The sequence below is a fragment of the Eumetopias jubatus genome, unplaced genomic scaffold (genome assembly GCF_037043125.1).
Source record: "Eumetopias jubatus isolate StellerSeaLion01/CBP00866 unplaced genomic scaffold, mEumJub1_p1.0 scaffold_4, whole genome shotgun sequence".
NCBI classification, from domain to species: Eukaryota; Metazoa; Chordata; class Mammalia; order Carnivora; family Otariidae; genus Eumetopias; species Eumetopias jubatus.
The window spans coordinates 145,206,511-145,225,367 of NW_028274810.1; the positions used below are offsets into that span (position 1 = coordinate 145,206,511).

Consider the following 18,857-nt stretch of genomic DNA (forward strand, 5'->3'; position numbering starts at 1 on the left):
TTTAAAGATTTTTTTAATTTACTTGACAGAGAGAAAGAGCACATAGGCAAGAGAACACAGGCAGCGGGAGCAGCAGCAGGAGAGGAAGAAGCAGGCTCCTCGCTGAGCAGGGAGCCTGATGCGATGCGGCAAAGGCAGACGTTTAACCAACTGAGCCACCCAGGTACCCCACTACTTTCAAGTTTCTATATGTTGTACTATGCTAATCCCCTTTCACAGTCCACAATATAGGGCGTAGTTTATAACATAATTCTAAATGTATTTGCTAAATACAAAGAATAAATTCATTCTTTAGCATTCCACTAATTAAAAACTTCCTCCCCAAAATAAGGATAAGTGCTGAAAAACTGACTTTTCTCAGAAACACAGTGTCAGAAATATCCAAGAAAAATTCTTTAATTCCTGATGCACCCAATAAAGAAAATGTCAGGCACTCCCAGGCAAAATACACCACCCCCAAAAAGAACTATCCCTAAAGGTGAAAGTAAATATTATAGAATTATTCTTATATGAAGCTAAAAAAAATAGTCTTGGTGATTCTTATTAGTAGGAACATAAATTAGTAACTTTCCTATTCTACATATGAAAAAATTATATCAAATTACTTTCACTTGGTTAGAAATTGGCAAAGGATTTAGAGTCCAACCACTCCAACTCATTCTACCTTCGTAAAGACAAACTGCATCAAAGTCCATTAACATTATCCTAACAATACAAACAAAAAAAGCCTATCATGGACTTTAGAAAAAACATTACTTTTTAGAAAATTTGTGGTACAGTCTCCAGCAGATTCAAGCATACTTACTCTTCAGTGATAAATCTATTGACACATATACTTCATTAAATATCATCTTCATTGAGAGCCGGATTTCTGGCTAGAAAAACTTCATAACTTTTTAAATCCTTATGACAAGAGATTCTTGGAATATCTTGTATGTATAGTTCATGAAACATGGCCACTTACCTTAGTTCATCTGGGAAGGAAAAGACACGGTAAGTAGTAACTAAAGAACCTAACATACAGTACTAAGAAACTTTAGCCATTTTACTTCAAAATAAATTATAAAAATTACAAATCCAAAAAGTATTTTGTATAATCCTTATATCTTGCGGTTTAACCATAAACATTTTATCAGTTTCTATAGGGGAATAAGTAAAGCCTGTTATCAACTGAGGTAAGACCTCAAATTGGACATCATCAATGATCATCTCAGCTATAAAACAAGGCAGACCACCTCTACCCAGGAAGCAGTGACCAGGTTGAGTCCACAGGGCTGGAGTCTTGACCTCAGTTGTCTAAACCATTAAAACAGAAGAAGTATCTACTGCTTGATCTTGTGGAACAAAAGAAACATCACGAAAAACTGGCCACTGTAATTTATACTTATTATTAATTAAAAATTAGGAGGGATTTTGATGAAAGATGCTTCTGAAGTTTCAAATCTTTGCTCACTGCCTTGCAGAAAGAATGAATTAGAGCCTTGAAAAGAGAAAAGCATCTCCCTAATCTCTGGCTAGAATTTCCTAAAATATTCTTTTCCTTCAGAAGAGTGCATCTTAATCTGGAGCCCTTTGATAGAAGTCAGGAACTTAATGAATTTCAATGGAAAAATATATATTATTTAAAATGTAGCACTTTTAATTATGAATGTAGGTAACAAACTGCAGTTGCATAGTTTAATTATAAATGTAAGTAACAAATAACAGTTACATCACCATCAACTGTAAAACCTACAAAAATCAGATCAAACATCACTTGTGAAGCTATCTCAAAATATCAAAATGTGTGTTCACTCATCTCTGAACAAGAAAGACCTGTTCAGAGAGAGCTCCTCATATCTGCAGAGGGTCCCACTCCAGGCCTCAGCTAATTATTACTCAATTTTATACAAGGAAACTATTGAGGCTACTAAAAGAACCACCGGGGGGGGGGGAAGAAAACCAACCCCAAGACTTACACAAAATTGGGACTAGTTTGTGATCTCAGCAGAAAGAAAGAAAAAAACCTTTAATTCATCAGGCATCAAGAAAGTATTCAAAAGACTAACTGTCAGTAGTGAGACAAAATTGGCCTTAAGCTAATGGCAGCTCTAATCCCAACTAAAAAACAAGTAAAGCAAGACAACTGAATTAAATTATTTCCAAGTAACTTAACTTTTTGCCGTATACAAATATATCCAGCACCCAACAAGATAAAATTCACGTCTGGTATCAAATTAAAAATTATTTTATTTATTATTTTTATTATTTTTTTTTTACAGAGAGAGAGAGACAGCGAGAGAGGGAACACAAGCAGGGGGAGTGGGAGAGGGAGAAGCAGGCTAACTGCTGAGCAGGGAGCCCGATGCGGGGCTCAGCCCCAGGACCCTGGGACCATGACCTGAGCTGAAGGCAGACACTTAACGACTGAGCCACCCAGGAGTTCCAAAAATTATTTTAATTTTTAAGAAAATTAAAAGAAAAATGTCTATATAAATGAGGTATTTAAGAAAGTATAAACAAGGAGAAATAAGGTATCTTTTTTAACAATCCAAACAACTTCTAGAGATGAAAAATACAGTATCTGAGATGAAATATAAACTAGCTGTGATTATTAGATACAGAAGATTTGTGAGCAAGAACAGAAACAGAAACTCTCAACAATCAAACAAAAGAAAAAGGAAAAGAACAAAAATGAACAAGAGCATTAGAGAGCTCTGCTGAACTTCAAGAAGCCTAATATACATGTAATTAGTCTCCAAAGGAGAGAGAACTGAAAAACAGTTCAAGAAATAATGCCCACGAATTTTCTAAATATATATGAAAACTATAAACCCACAGACCTAAAAACCTTAACGTATTCCAAACACAAGTAACATAAAGAAAGGATACCATGGCATATCATAATCAAGATGCTTAAAACCTTCTGAGAAGAGATTCACAGGCTTGACCAGAGTGTCAAAGGAATCCACAGCACCCACACTAAAAGGATCCCTGGCTTTAGACAGATGAGAAAACTAATTCTGACTACTCTGCAAGCAAAAAGAGTTGCTTTCTCCCTTTTTTAACACAGAAGAAAAACCTGTCACTTCTTAGGACAGAACAAAACAGTTATACAGGAAAAATTTGAAATCTACATTTAACCAAAATTTAAAAACTCTGCTCGAGACACCTATTAAAAAATGAATTAGTCAAGTCACAAGCCGGCAAAAAATATTCCCAAAACATGTTTGACAAATGACTTGAATTCAGAGTATATTAAAAAATTATGAACCAGTAATGAAACCCAACAAAGGTTTAAAAATAGGCCAATATTTAACATACTCTTCACAAAGATAAATATATTAATGGTCAATAACCACATGAAAAGCTTCAAAATAACCGCTCATCAATGAAATGCAAACTAAAACCACAATGAGATACCACAACACATCCATCAGAATGGCAAAAAGTAAAAAAAAAGACAGATAACACCAAATGCTGTCAAAGATGTGGAACAACTGGAACTCTCCTACAATGTTGTGGGGGATGTAAAACAGCACACCTGGCACAACCTCAACATACAATTCCACAATTCTACCCAAGAGGAAGTACAGCACAGGTCTACAAGAGACTTGTAGAAGAATGTCCAGGACAGCTTTATATATAATAGCCCAAACTGGAAACAACACAAATATCCATCAACAGGAAAATGGCTAAAATAAACTATGGTATATTCATACAATGTACCTAGAAATAAAAAGGAAAGAACTACTTATATATGCAACAACACAGATGAATCCCCAAAATATTATACCTTCAGGGCAGTGAAAATACTCTGTATGAAACCACAACGATAGACATACGTCATTACACATTTGCCGAAACCCACTGAATGTCAAATACCAAGAATGAACCATAACGTAAACTACTGATACAATGATGTATCAATGTAGTTGCAACAATTGTAGTACATGTGTTAGGGCAGGGAGTATATGGGAAATCTCTGTACCTACTATTCAATTTTGCTGTGAACCTAAAACTGCTCAAAAAAATAGTTTTAAGTAAAAAAGAATATTATGTTTAATGAAAGAATCCTTTCATAAGAGTTCATACTATATGATTTGATTTATATGAAATTCTAAAATCAACAGAACTTTTTAAATTCAGAATAGTGTTTTCCTGAGTGGGAGCGGGGAATGTGGGAATGATTAGAAAGGGGCAAAAGGGAAGTTTTTGGAGATACTGATAAATCTGTATCTTGATGGGTGTTGTACATCACACAGGTATACGCATTTCTCAAAACTTGAGTAGTATACTTAAGATTTATGCATTTCACTTTGTAAATTACACCCTCAAAAAAATAAAAGGAACCATTACTAAATATAAACTCTAGTTAACAATATGCTGCTGAAGTCTAGGGGTGAAATGTACTGATGTCTAACCCTCTCTGAAAGCTATCAGAAGGACTGGTTGAACTGAGGAAGAGAGAAGTTAGATGAACAGCTATATGATAAAGCAAATTTAACAAAACATTATACAATCTAAGCTTTCTACTTTTCTATATATTTGAAATTTGTCATAATAGCATGTTGGGAAAAAAGTGAGCACCTTCTGGTGCTAGGTTTTGTTCTAGATGTTAGATATTATTCCTGTTTCAGGAGTTCATTGTCTAAGAGGAATTCACTGTCCAGTGTGAAATAAAGGTATATTTTATATGTACATATACTTATGTTATTCCCTAAGGTTTTAAGGTGATAAGTTTTTCATAAGCTATAAATATAAAATTTCACCTTTAGAAGTGTACAATTCAGTGTTTTTAGTGTAATCACAAAGTTGTGCAACCATCATCACTATCCAATTTTGGAACATTTTCATCACTCTTAAAAAGAACACCTCTACCCATTAGCAGTCAATCTCCATTTCCTTCTCCCCTCCAGGCCCTTGTTACTAATCTACTTTCTACTTCTATTGAATTGGCTATTAGGGACGTGTCATAGAAACAGAATCATACAAGGTGTTCCTTTCTGACTGGCTGCTTTCACTTAACATATTTTCAAAGTTCATCATGTTGTAGCATGTATCAGTTTTTCATTCTTTTGTATGACTGAATAATACTAGAGTATGGATACATCACAATCGTTTATCCATTCATCAGGTGATTAACATTTGGGTTCATTTTTTGGTTCTAATGAACAATGCTGCCATTTAATATTCACATGTGAGTTTTTATGGACATATGTTATCAATTCTTTTGCATATATACCTAGGAGTGGAATTGCTGGGTCATATGGTGATTCCATGTTCAAATTTTTAAGGAACTAGATTGTTTTACAAAAGAGCCATACCATTTTACATTCCCACAATCAACATAAAGGTTACAATTCTCTACAACCTTGCCAACACTTGTCATTATGTGTCTTGATTATAGTCATGCCAGTGGCCTTGAAATGATGTCTCACTGTGGTTTTAAGGGAAGAGAACACATCTTTTTATCTCTGTTTCCCTACATTACCAATGTTCAGTACATTCAGTAGACTCAGTAGACTTTAGTAAAAGTATAATGAACTGAATAACTGAGGTTAACCCACTAGCATCCTTCAATGAAATACATACCCCATTAATAATGCTCTAATTAAGTAGGTATCCTCCAATGAAGCACATAGTTAATTAAGTGTAACTATAGTTGTTAAACATAATTACATATAATAATTAAGTATATCTAACTCCATTGTAACTCTTAGTAAGCCTTCGTAAAAAATTACCAATACCACAATTAGGAAATTTTGATGGTGCATTACCTTAACTTTTATATAATGTACATTCTCAACATTTATACCTATTAGAAATATTAAAGTTATTTTTAGAATGTAAAAAGAAAAAATCACCATAATATTCAGCATGTAAGGAAAAAAAAAATCAAGTAGTGTCAAAACACCAAAATAAAATCATCCCATCATGTTAGAACACTGCAAAATTCAATCTAATGTTTTATTTTTTAAAGTTTCACAGTGGTGAAAACACTATACAAACAATAGCTCAAAAAATAAAGTTTTTGTTATATTTACCTGTAATGTTTCCTAACATATCTTTATTGTGACAGGTAGGATCTTCCATTTCCCCTTCTTTAAAATTGCCTATTTCCCCATAGTAAAGAGCAATCCCAAGTTGCATTATACGGATAAACATAGGCAGTTGTTGATCTGTGATAGAAAGTTTCAAACTCTCTACTAAAGTATGAATCTGTATTTGAAAAAATAAACACATCAACAAAAGCATGTTCAAAGGAAATACCTTTTAACATAAATAGATAAATGTTAAAAGTCCTAAAATAGAGAATACCATAAGAGAAAAGTAATGTTCCAAACATTTCCAATACGTAAGCCAAAATAATTTAATATCTTAGGAATTAAATTTGCTATAATGACCAATCAACTTTAGATAGAAACTGTACTAAGCCAAATTACATAAGTACAAATAGAAATGATGATGAGAAGATACAGTCACACTAGACTTTTCTAGAAATAAAGTCATGGAACCAAAATATCAACTCCATTGTATGAAGAATTTGATAGCACTCCCCCCACAATCAGAGATTTCTGTCACACCAAGAATAAAAGTTTCATAATGTCATTTTAGTAAAACCGCAATCACCCTTTCCAGCTTTATTAACCAAAAAGAATACATACACATTCTAAAAGCCTAAGTGAGAAAATTAGTAACATTACAACTACGGAAGTATGAACATAATAAAACTTTGTCAAATATGGAAAACCAAGTGACATACATGTTCAGAAAAGTTTTCCAAACAAGTTTTAAGAGATTTAAATAGGACATAAAATTTATAAAATGAAGCAGGTATAAGAAAGAAACAAGATTACTAACAAATAGGATATACAGCAAAGTTATCCTTATAGAAAGACATTAATGGAATATAAACATAGTCTCAGTGTAATGTTCCCTGCTGTTATATAAACATGGAATAAAACCAATAAAGCCATAAAGTCAAGTCTCTTGGAAGGTTTATTTTGACTTCCAAGTCTTTTGGAAGGTATTTGAGGGTTTATGAAACATGAAAAAGTAATAGTAGTCATCGTATTTTTAGGGCTGGGCCCTAAAATTTGAAGAGGAAGAAAGTTGCAAAAGGCTGTATTTAATTATGAATACAGGTTTCTTAAAACTGACTTAAAAATCATACACTGAACAGACCAAGAAAAGGTATAAAAAGGTTGGTAGGAGGAGTGGAGAGTGCGCAGTGCAGGCCTGCCAAGCTCTTCTTAATTTGGTATTTCTCTACCACATCCTTTTAAAATATTGTATGGCACCAATAGCACCAGTAAAAGGCCATCTTAGCTGAACCAGTAACAGACAAAGAATAAACCTTTTATATACATATATTATATGTACATCTAATATAAACATATACATTTAAAATATATACTTTATATATTTTATATATGGTAGATAGATCAAAGTATCTTTAAAATCAGTAAGATTAATCCCTAATAGAAAAATGGACAAAGAACCTCAATGGATTTTTCAAAGAACAAATGGCCAGTGAACATATTTTTAAAACTCTAACTTCACTAACAAATGTTAATTAAAATATATTTTAACAAGTTGCCAATTTTTTTTAACATGATCATATGTAAGGATAGGAACCCTCCTTAATGCTCATGAACATATACACTGGTTAAATTTTTCTGGAAACAATTTTGCAATAAAGAACACAGGCCTTAAAAAAATTTAAGCCCATTATTAAGATATTTACCAAAATCTTTCCAAAGGAATTAATCAGAAAAGTGGTCAAAGATTTAGGTCAGACTTTCATAGCTCTAAAAAACGTTTTTAAAAAGTAAATTTTCAAAAATAGGGGAAATGTTACTTATGTACCCATATAGTCTATAACTCAGATGACACAAACCCTAGGACATATTTGTTCCAACAGATAGAAAATTATAAAAAGCCAACCCAAAATACAGATAAATTCAAAAACCACTTAAATATATGGGAGAGACTTAAATGAATAATTACAGTATCTGGAATATTCTGGGAAATCCCCTCTCTTTGAGGCGATCAATGAGGTTAACCATGTACTTTTAATATATACTTCCTAGGACTAGGAGTTAGAAGAATGATAGGTCTAACTCAAAATAGCAAATCTTACACCACAATGGTATTAATAAAAAAATTCAATTTTATTTCAGTTGAACATAATGGTACCTCATACTTGGTGATTACCAGGGTCAAAAACCCCATGTCAACAAACTTACTTAATATTAAGATGCTTTTTAGGATGATGTAACATGGCTAATCAATTTTGAGAATACAAATTTATATGCTAACACTAAGTTTCCCTCAAATTCATTTATTTTTACTTTCCTCTAATTTAGCCACATTCTAGAATGTATAATTACATTTGTACTAATGATTAATAAGTTTATTTTATACTGTAAGGCATACACGCATCCATTACTTGCTGTCAAAATGTATCTTGAATTTACCCTTAATGTTCCCCAATGTTTCTAGGAAGTTCAAGGTGAAAGAAGGAAAGTAAGCCCATTATCCTGAGACAGAGGCATCAGTACCACTGAGTTAATATTTTTCTATGCTTATCTTTGACAAAGAAGCTAATTCAAAAATAGAAGGAAAGAGTAACGGAATTTCAGTAAATTGATCTGCATTGTATACAGTGGGAAGAAAACTAGAACCCTGATGACTGAAGTACCACCAAAGAAAAACAGGTGGATTTCATGAATAAATATACAGTGAAGCTACATAAAAGAGAAAGTGTTACATGCTTTTTAAAAAGACAGTATTAAAAAATAAGTTATATATCCATGTACAACCCGGCACAGTAGTCAATACCCGTGTTCAGACTCAGGGGCAGCTTATCCATTATAGCACTTTAGTATTCAAAGGCATGATACTCAACAATAAATACTCATTCCACATTAAAACTTAGTTATTAACAAGATCACAAGCTACTGTGTGAATTCTTTTTCAAAAACTAATATATGAATAGAGATTTAGAAAACTGTTATACAGGAAAGAACACAAGATTTACATTAAGAGACTAACTATACACGTTGAAAATATGTTCCACTATCTTGGGAGTAAAAGCTTTCACATTACCTAAAAAATTCCTACACGCTAAGATTTTAATTACATTCTGAATCCATAGATCAAAGGCTAAAATTTCCTGAACCAATAAACAAAGATATTAGGTCAGCATATTAAGCCTTATAAAGTTATCCAAGAAAGAGGGACAATAACTACAGTTATCAGATCAAGTTAAACAAATTATAAGGATTGAAATATACATTGATATTCAGTCCACTATGGGTATAATTACACTTTTTATAGGATTCCCTCTATCCATTTAAAAGAAAAAAACATGAATAAACAGCTGGACAAACTATAAAGGAAACTACAGTCACAGGGAGAAAAAAAAGTCCCCAAAATCTCTCTAGTACAACACACAATGCAGAAAGATTTAAAATATAATAAACAATAAAACCTAAAATTATAAATAAAAACTTACAAAAACTAATGGTATATATTTTTATGAGGTTAATTTCTTCTTTAGTAGTACCTGCAAGAACCAATAAACAAAATGGAGACATGCAACTCAACTACTAGAAAAAGAAACACCTACTTTAATAACAGATGGCATCTTGGAATTTAGGTTATCATATGTGAAATGCAGACGAGTTCTGAAGGAACATTTATACAATAAAGGATCCTGGTAAAATTCTATTTTACCACTAGCATTTCGTTTATCAAGACAAACTGTACAGTCAGAAAAATTGATAACCTTTCTCAGCACCAGATCAGTTGCTAAAAAAAAAAAAAAAGAAAAACCATTTTAAGTAAAAAGGAAAGTTAGAGAAAAAAGGCAACCATTTTTTATTAGTACAAATAGTAAGATTAAGAGAGCATTTAATACATGATACCAGAATCCATGCAAAGAATTTCTCATTTATTATTTAAACCCTCCAACAACCTTATGAAAGAGGCACAAAAATCCCACTGCAAGTAAGAAGAATCAAATAAAGGACAAAGAAATGAAATAGCTTGTCCCTAATTTGCTTGGTATCGAACTACGACATTTACGAAATTTATCAAAAGTTTTGCTACATTTTGCTATCTGCAATGAGATACCAAATAATTTAAATATAATTCTTGAGAAACCACATTAAAAATAACATTCTGAGCAGTAGTCATTCATTTAATATCTTAAACAAAAAAAATTCACAGCTTCTCTAAACTTGTACTCTCCAGTATGGTAGCCACCAGCGATATGTGACTATTTAAATGTATATATAAGTTAAAATTATATAAAAATTAAATTTCAGTTCCTTGGTTACATTAGCGACATTTCAAGTCCTCAATAGCCACATGTGGCTAGTAGCTACAGTATCAGACTGTAAAAATATAAAACATTTTCATCATCACAGAAAATTCTAGTGGGCATCACTGCTCTAAGCAATTGATAAAGAAATTACCACGTTACCAATAAGAGTATAGTTTGTTTTCAAGGAAATAAAAATGAAACAACTGCTGATAAAGTATCAAACTAGAAAATGAAACCTCTAGCAAATGAGAAGTTTTATTCCTAACTAATAAGCAATTCCTAGGTAACTCTTAGGCCCAAATCTACTACAATTTACACAGTATATAAATAAATGGTTTACTGATATATTTCCTTGTATACATGTATGTAATAACAGAACTAGAAATGAAAGAAACCCTCTAGATACTTCCTTCCCTCTCTTTGATAATAATTTACTGAATGTTTGCTATCAGATAATACACTAAGTCTTTTCCCTCTGCTATCTTTTAATATTTACATCCCTTTGTTTAAAAGATGTGAAAACTGAGACACAGTAACAGGAAATAGTTTAATCTTAGTTTATAAAGGTCAGACCGGTCATTCAAACTCTGGCAACCTTACTTGAGAGTTCATGTTTTTATCTATTATGCTGTAAGAAAATAGTGGTCTATATTTTGAGGGTATTCTAGAAAATTATTATTCACTGACAAAGGAAATTATTAAAGCTTTGAAAATATTTTTCTTAAACACTAAATATAACAACTACCTTTTAAAAACTTACAAAATGAATTCTAGTTCTGGTACCTACTTTAGATAATGTGCTGCAATTTAATCTGTAAAACGGGGATAATAATTATGTCTATCCAACTCTGGAGCACTCTGGAAAATGATCTGGCATAATTTTGAAAATGTGAACATTTGCTCTCCTCCCATCTAACAAACCCACTCCTAAGTGTTATGTCCTTAAGAAATGCTTACACATATGCATCAAAAGGTATGTACAAAGATTCCTAATACTGTTTGTAATAGCAAAAATGGGGAAACATTCCAAATGCCCATCATCAGAACAATTAAGTTCTGGCATACTTAAACGGCAGAATATTATTCACAAGTAAAAATAAGTGATCTATAACTACATGCAACAATATGGAAAAATATTAAAAGCATGACATTGACTGAAAACAGGAAGCTGTTTTACTCAAGCCTCAAATTCCCAACATAGACCATACTATCTTTACAAAGCTCAAAAATATATGTAATATAGTATTTATGTATAATCACATCTGATACTTTTTGATTGAGATAAAATATTTATGTATAATCACATCTGATACTTTTTGATTGAGATAAAATTGAGTTGCCCCTAGCAACTTAGGGGCACCTGGGTAGCTCAGTCGGTTGAGCGTCTGCCTTCGGCTCAGGTGGTGATCCCAGGGTCCTGCCCCATGGGGAGTCTGCTTCTCCCTCTGCCCCTCCCCCTCCTCACTCTCCCCCCCCTCTCTCTCTCTCAAATAAATAAAATCTTTTTTAAAAATTAACAGTTTAAAGGGTACAACAGGGTGGCATTTGGTATACTGACAATATTATTCATCCATCAGCACAATCAATTTCAAAACTTTTTCAATACGTCAGAAAAGAAATTCTGTACCCTTGAGCTACCATCCCTCAATCCCCTCATTGCCCTCCCTACTCCCCAATCCTGAGACAGTCCCTAATCTACGTTCTGTCTATAAGATTTGTCTATTCTGTGCAGTTCATATAAGTGGAATCCGACAATACACAACTTCTCTGTCTGGCTTTTTTCACTTAGAATGTTTTCAAGGTTCATCCATGTTGTAGTATATATCAGTACTTCATTCCTCTTGATAGCACAAGTCTTTTCAAGCAATTAAATGATAAAATTTAACACAGCAGTTAACTCTAGGAGGAAGGGGATGAGATAGGGAAAAACACATTGGCGGGGATAAACTACTGTGTATGTTCTAGATACTGAGAGGAGAGGTGCTCCTTATACTGTTTTATAACAAAATATGTGACCTAAATCTTTGTAAGTATCAAATGTTGCATTAAAAATAAAAGGGAAAATAATAGTAACTATCTCAGAAGGTAAAGGATTAAAACCAGATAATGTAAAAAAAAGCACAGCACCAGGCCCAGCAGTTAACAAGAACTCAACAAGTGAAAGATACCATTTTTACTGTTTTTATCACCACCCTCATCATGAACTTTCATGGGGATACTTGATTTTCTTAAATACATTAGCACATTGGTAGTAATGATAATTCACATTTTACAAATGACTCACCCAAGGTTATACTAAGTTAGTGGTGGAAGGAAGACTGAAACCATGATACCCTAACTCCCAACCCAAGACTCTAATTCACTATAATGTCCCAAAGTAATATTTACATTACTTGTATATTAAAACTATAAATGAAATTTCTTCCCATAAAATGTCAACATTCATTCAATCCTGCATTATCCAGTTCTGCTTGTTTTCCATTGTCCTTAATATTTCCTTGTGGCCTTTATATGGAATATTTTTCCCAAAGAGGATGACAGGGAGGCATTAACAATGTCTCAGAAACAATGCTTGGGACTTTGCATATGCACTGATTAATGCCTCACAACAAAACTGTGAGATCAAAACTATTCTTCATTTTAAAATGTAATGACTAAGCGGCACCCGGGCAGACTCAGTCAGTAAAGCATACTGACTCTTAATCTCAGGGCCATGAGTTCGAGCCCCATGTTGGGTGTGGAGCCTATTTAAAAAAAAAAAAAAAGTGAAGACTGAAGCTTGGAGAACACACAAAAATGAGACTGTATCAAATTCTGCTAGTTCCTAGTTGTATGCCTAAACTAGGCAAGTTAAGTAACCTTGAGACTAAATTTCCTTTTGCTTTCCTTTTAAGCAGGACTTAAGATGAGTAAGTGAACATATAAGTAAATGAATGAGTAAGAATATCACTTTATGGAGTTATGCGAATTTGAGAAAATGTAAAAAATTTTAACAGCTCATTTTCTGAGCACTATGTACAAGACACTTTTATAAATGCTTTCAGTGCATTAATGTATTTAATAAAATAACTCTATAAGAAAGCTCCTATCTTACCCCCATTTTACAAATGCAGAAACTAAGAACTGGTCAAGTAAGTCACCTAAGGTCATATAGCTCTACTAAGTTGGACAGCCAGGATCCAAACTCAGGTTGTCCAACTTTAGTGCCAACACTGTTAACAAATACATACCCTGGCAAGTCACAGATAAAAGGTGCTCCCAATAGTCTCCTCATTATATATATTTTTTTAATTTTACTTATTTATTTGACAGAGAGCACAATCGGGGGAGCAGGAGCAGGAGAAGCAGAAACCCTGCTGAGCAGTGATCCTGATGCGGGGCCTTGATCCAAGCATCCTGGGATTATGACCTGAGCCAAAGGCAAACACTTAACCGACTGAGCCACGCAGGTGCCCCTCCTCACTGTATTTTTAAAAAATGTCCACTCCTTACCCTATCAGAATATTTATCAAATATTATGATTAATATCTCTTCTGACAAAAGAAGCAGTGTCTCTTTCACAGCTGTATTTTCAATGCACAGTGCCTACCATATAAAACATAATAAAATAAATAAATGGTAGTTACTAAAATTATATTACTTAATAGTTCTTTTAATGTAAGCAGAAGAAGATTACAGCATGTAACAGTCAAAAGAGGCTTTAGGATTATCCAGAAGTCCCAAATACACTCTGGAATATACAAACCTAAAACATAAATCAGATACATTGTTTTGCCATTACCGAGCAATACAAAAGCAACATGTTCCATTTCCTCCTTCAAATATGTCAAAAATTTTAACTATTTTTATTACTACAAACCCATTGCACTGTAAAATGTTATATAATACTTTTGAAACATGTGGTAGGTAAGAAAGAATAAAAATTAAGAATATTAAAAATGGAGTCTGGAATTTCTTAATTTGAGGGTCTATTAAACCTATAGTTGTATGCTAAATTTTTTTAAGATTTTATTTATTTATTTGAGAGAGAGAGAGAGAGCACAAGAGCAGAGTGAGGGTCAGAGGGAGGAGACTCCCCACTGAGCAGGGAGTCCAGCACGGACTCAATCCCGGGACTCCAGGATCATGACTTGAGCCAAAGGCAGACACTTAACCAACTAAGCCACCCAGGCACCCCTGTAATGCTAAATTTTATATGTGTTCATTTTTCTAGGCTGAAGCATAAAGCTCTCAAATTTATCGAAGAGGCAGTTGGCCCAAAAAAGGTTTAGAAACCAAGACAACTATTTCAATAATGGAAAAATCTATACTTTTCTTAATATTTACTCACCAGAAATATCCATGAATGCACGATCCCATAATTCACCTACTGTATAGCACTCTGCAGAAGTGATATTGACTGAAAGAACAATATCATCTTCAACATATTTTAGTATGAGATTATTTATAACAATATTTACATTATTTACTACTCGTCTAATCAGACTCTGCACATAACCTATAAAATAGAAAAAAAAGGATTCAATTAGCCATAAGTCTGTCAGTAAACAATTATTCTTAAAATGTTATTGAACTTAATGTATATGACAGGTGGGTATCATTTAGCATATTTTGCAAAGAAGAAACAGTCAGGTGGACAGGCTTGCAATACTGACATAGCTAATAAGTAGCAGATCCACCCCCAAAAACCATTACCAAGAAGTTCTATATAAGGAAGTGTTCATGTACTAAGAGAAATCAGAGACTAACATAACACTAGATCCCAGTCAGTGATAATCCTATATTCAGTACTTTGTCTGGTTTCTGCCTATTTTAGAAACATTTTCCCAAATGAAACAATGTTACTAAATGCTGATTATACAACATATTATAAGAGTTGCTTCTTTAAGAGTTTCTTTTTGAGCCATCTTCTCTTCCTACTTTAAATAGCCATAAAAGTATTCAAAAGGCTGGGAGGAAGAAAGGTAGGAGAAACATGACCATCATAATGGATTCAAGTATTTCCACTTACTAATAAATAATATTGAAGGAGGGTAGAGGAGAGAATAAGATTGAGGAAGAAAATGTAGACACAATTTAGAGACAGAGACAAAGAACACAATGAAAAGAAAGAAAAAAAAGTATGGAAGAATGGAGAAAAAGCATAATGCGAACACAGGGAAATAAGAACAATAAACAAATAGCAGTTTAAAAAAAAAAACAGAACTAGTGAATATTTTTTGCCCTAGCTTGCCTAAAATCTCCAAAATTTTCTTTTAATTTTATGCTACTATGGGATACTCCACATTCTCAGAAGCTTCTCACACAATACATGTGTATACAGAATTTAATTGTAAGGATTAAGTAAGTAAAAGTAAGGAAAAAAAGTAAGGAATTTAATTGAAATTATAAATAAAAAACAAACAGCATTTTAAGAAAACACAGGAGAAAAAGATGAAAAATTTCACTTGATTCAAATGCACTTCTGACTATAAAACTTATTTAAAAACTAATTAAAATGTTAACTATTTCATGAACTATCCTACTTATATTCAGAACTCAACTGGGCAAAACAGAATCAACTTCTGTCAGCAACTGTCACTGTTAACACCTACACTAAAATATGCTGGGAGGAAAAAAAAATGCTGGGAGAAAGCCTATTTAAATCAATTCAACCATAACACCTTTGCAAAAACCAACTCCCTCATTCATCCCCAAAGGATATAAATAGGAAAGAAATGTAAACCAACTAAGTTCAATTTTTTCTATGTGGAAACTATTAGCACCTTTTAGAGTGCCAATTATCATATTCAAAGAATTAACATACAAAATATCAATAAATTTAAGGTAATAAATACTCTTTTATGAGAGTAGACACTAAAATGCTTAACGAATTAAGCTTCCAAAAGAAATTCTAAAAATCAAAAGTTTCAATCTTGGAATGTATATTCCCCCATGCTATTACTACTCAACACAGATGTTAAAAATAAAAATAAAAATAAACATCCTGTTTCTAAGAAGTCAAGAAGCATGACTAACATTGTTTTTCCTATTTCTGAAAAATGTGTCATCAATAAGGAATTCATAAAAACCTCTTAAGAGTTCATGACTTTTTATTACCTTCAAAAGAAAAAAATAAACTCTCGAAGATAGAACTGGAGAAAATATTTAGTGCAAAGTAACAGAAACATAATACTGTAAATGTATTTTAACCAACAAAACATTGCTAATGGATTTTTTACTCTATTTTTTAATATTTTCCCTCAGTTTGTCATTATAAAAGTAGCATACAAATTGAGATGAATAAGCCAATTCACCAAAGAATATTAAAGAATAAAATATCTAAAAAGAACTACTCCCATAGACTACATTTCCTTCTTAAAAATGCAATACCAAAGTAACAGTAACTAACCAATGGAAAAAATGATACACTATCTCCCCAATCCTCCATAATAACTTAGTTCTAAGTAAGCTATAGGAGAGTGTCAAACAGCAGATCTACTAGTTCTCATCACTAAATATTTAGATAGTCCCTGAGAGTGTATCTGTTCAGATGACATAACAGTAATCCAGGTCTATTCCCTAAGCATCTGAAAATGCAAGATCACTCTGGAGTAAGAACCTACAAGATGTCATAATGGATGGCTCTAAAACAGATGTCTGTTACTAATCAAACTTTCCAGAAATTCCTATCATTATCCAACTCTCGCCCACCCATAAACCCCATTCCTCCAGACATATACATCTATGCCCACAGGGCCAGATAAAACACTATAACCTTTCATGGACTTTGCTCATACTCTTCCTTTGGTTTAGAGTACTCTTTGTCCATTCTCCCTTCTTGTTACAGTCCCAGAATAAATGTCTTCTCCCCTACAGCCTCTTCTCCAATGTCCCCCAACCTATACAACATTAAGAAGATTCTATGTGCTATGGTGAGCGCTATGAATTGTATAAAACTGATGAAACTGTACCCCTGAAACAATACAATATATGTTAATAAAAAATTTTTTTTAAAAGCTCTCCAATTATCACCTTTTCTGTAATAAACAAAATATAAACATTAGATATCCTGAAGGTTGACATAATAGTTTTAAGCATAACCCACTTTTAAAAGAATCAATATATCAATATATTAAAGAATACCTGGATATCAGAAATGACTATCCATGAGTATCTTGCGCTTCCCTTTCCATCCAGATGGTAGAATTATTACTGAGATAAGGACTTCTAAGCCATACATAATGTCCATACAGTTTTCCTCAGTGAAATGTGAGCAGACTATGTATCACTTCGAGCATGGGAGGATTAAGAGGTAGAAAGGTCTTCTCCAGGTCCTCTCGGAAAGGCTGAAAGCAGTAATTCTAAGTCTGGCCTAGGGCACAGCAGAGCCTCCAAACAAAAGAAGCTTAGGGGCGCCTGGGTGGCTCAGTCAGTTAAGTGTCTGACTCTTGATATCAGCTCAGGTCTTGATCTCGGGGTCATGACTCTGAGTCCCATATTGAGCTCCATGCTGAGCATAGAGCCTACTTAAAAAAAAAGAAGCCTGGGCTTCTAGTAGAATACAGTCTTTATACTGGTACATAAAGAAAAGAACACTTTTGTTAGGTTAATGCTAACTGCTGGGAACGTAACCAGTGGATTAACACAACTTACACAATGTGTCACTGTTGTTAGGAAAAAAAAAGTTTTTCCTGAAAATGTTAATGGAAGATATTAAAACAATAAAAGCATAAAAAAATAGAAGATGTGAAATGCATTTCTTTTTCATTTACCATAGATCTTCTCTACTCTTAGATGTTCCAGAAAGGAACAGGGATTATATAGCTTTTAAAATCTTGTGGTCCCCCACAGGCAGACAGAAAGGAAATGATTATGCTATCTTCTATAACAAGACATTGCCATTCTTGGCTTAGGTTCTTGAACAGATGATATATTACAAATATTCCTAAATTATCTCATATACTCTCCAATTATTATTAAACTCCCTTTCAAGAGATTTTTCAGAATACCAAGCCCTAACAGTCTAACATGGCAAACATTCAAATATACACACACACCACAAACTATATCTTCCACTTTCATATTCAATATTTTCTGCAGAAAAAAATTGTGACTGAATGACTACTAACTTAGTACTGTCTCTCTTCATGTATACCAAAATATCTGAGTTTCCATTTTCTTATCTACAAAATGTGGGCTAGATCAGAGGCTTAGCTGGAGCCTAGAGATGGACTTCAGCAAGAATGTGAATACATGAAGTTATGTGCAGTTTCAAACGTGCGTATGTGAGTCTACAACTTTTTCAACGGATTTTCAAGGGTCCATGTCCCAAAAAAGATAGACTGCTAGACCAGAAAATCTTGACGTTAGCTTATTTCACATTTCAATGAAGGGACTCTGATTATTAAAGAAAACACTGTGATTCTGTGCAGTTCAGTTTCTGTGCAGTGTAGTAAACATATAACTGCCTATTATCAGCGAGACATTGTTTAGATCAGAGGCTGGCAAAATGAGATCTTTGCATCAATTTTTATAAATAAACTTTTATTGGAACACAGGC

At 33.1% G+C, this 18,857-nt stretch overlaps 1 protein-coding gene across 6 annotated transcripts in view; it reads right to left on the reverse strand.

Moving 5' to 3' along the window:
- The window catches only part of VPS13B (vacuolar protein sorting 13 homolog B), a 750,734-nt gene that overhangs the window by 672,782 nt on the left and 59,095 nt on the right, over window positions 1–18,857 (reverse strand). For 5 of the 6 annotated variants that reach the window (XM_028108562.1, XM_028108553.1, XM_028108546.1 and 2 more), the window contains 3 exons: window positions 14,646–14,813; window positions 9,617–9,798; window positions 6,027–6,201 (listed from right to left, as the gene is read on the reverse strand). The exons of the other annotated variant lie outside the window; for it this stretch is intronic. In XM_028108562.1, coding sequence (XP_027964363.1) covers window positions 6,027–6,201; window positions 9,617–9,798; window positions 14,646–14,813 — 525 coding nt within the window. The remainder of the gene's footprint in view (window positions 1–6,026; window positions 6,202–9,616; window positions 9,799–14,645; window positions 14,814–18,857) is intronic. 6 annotated transcript variants of the gene reach the window in all.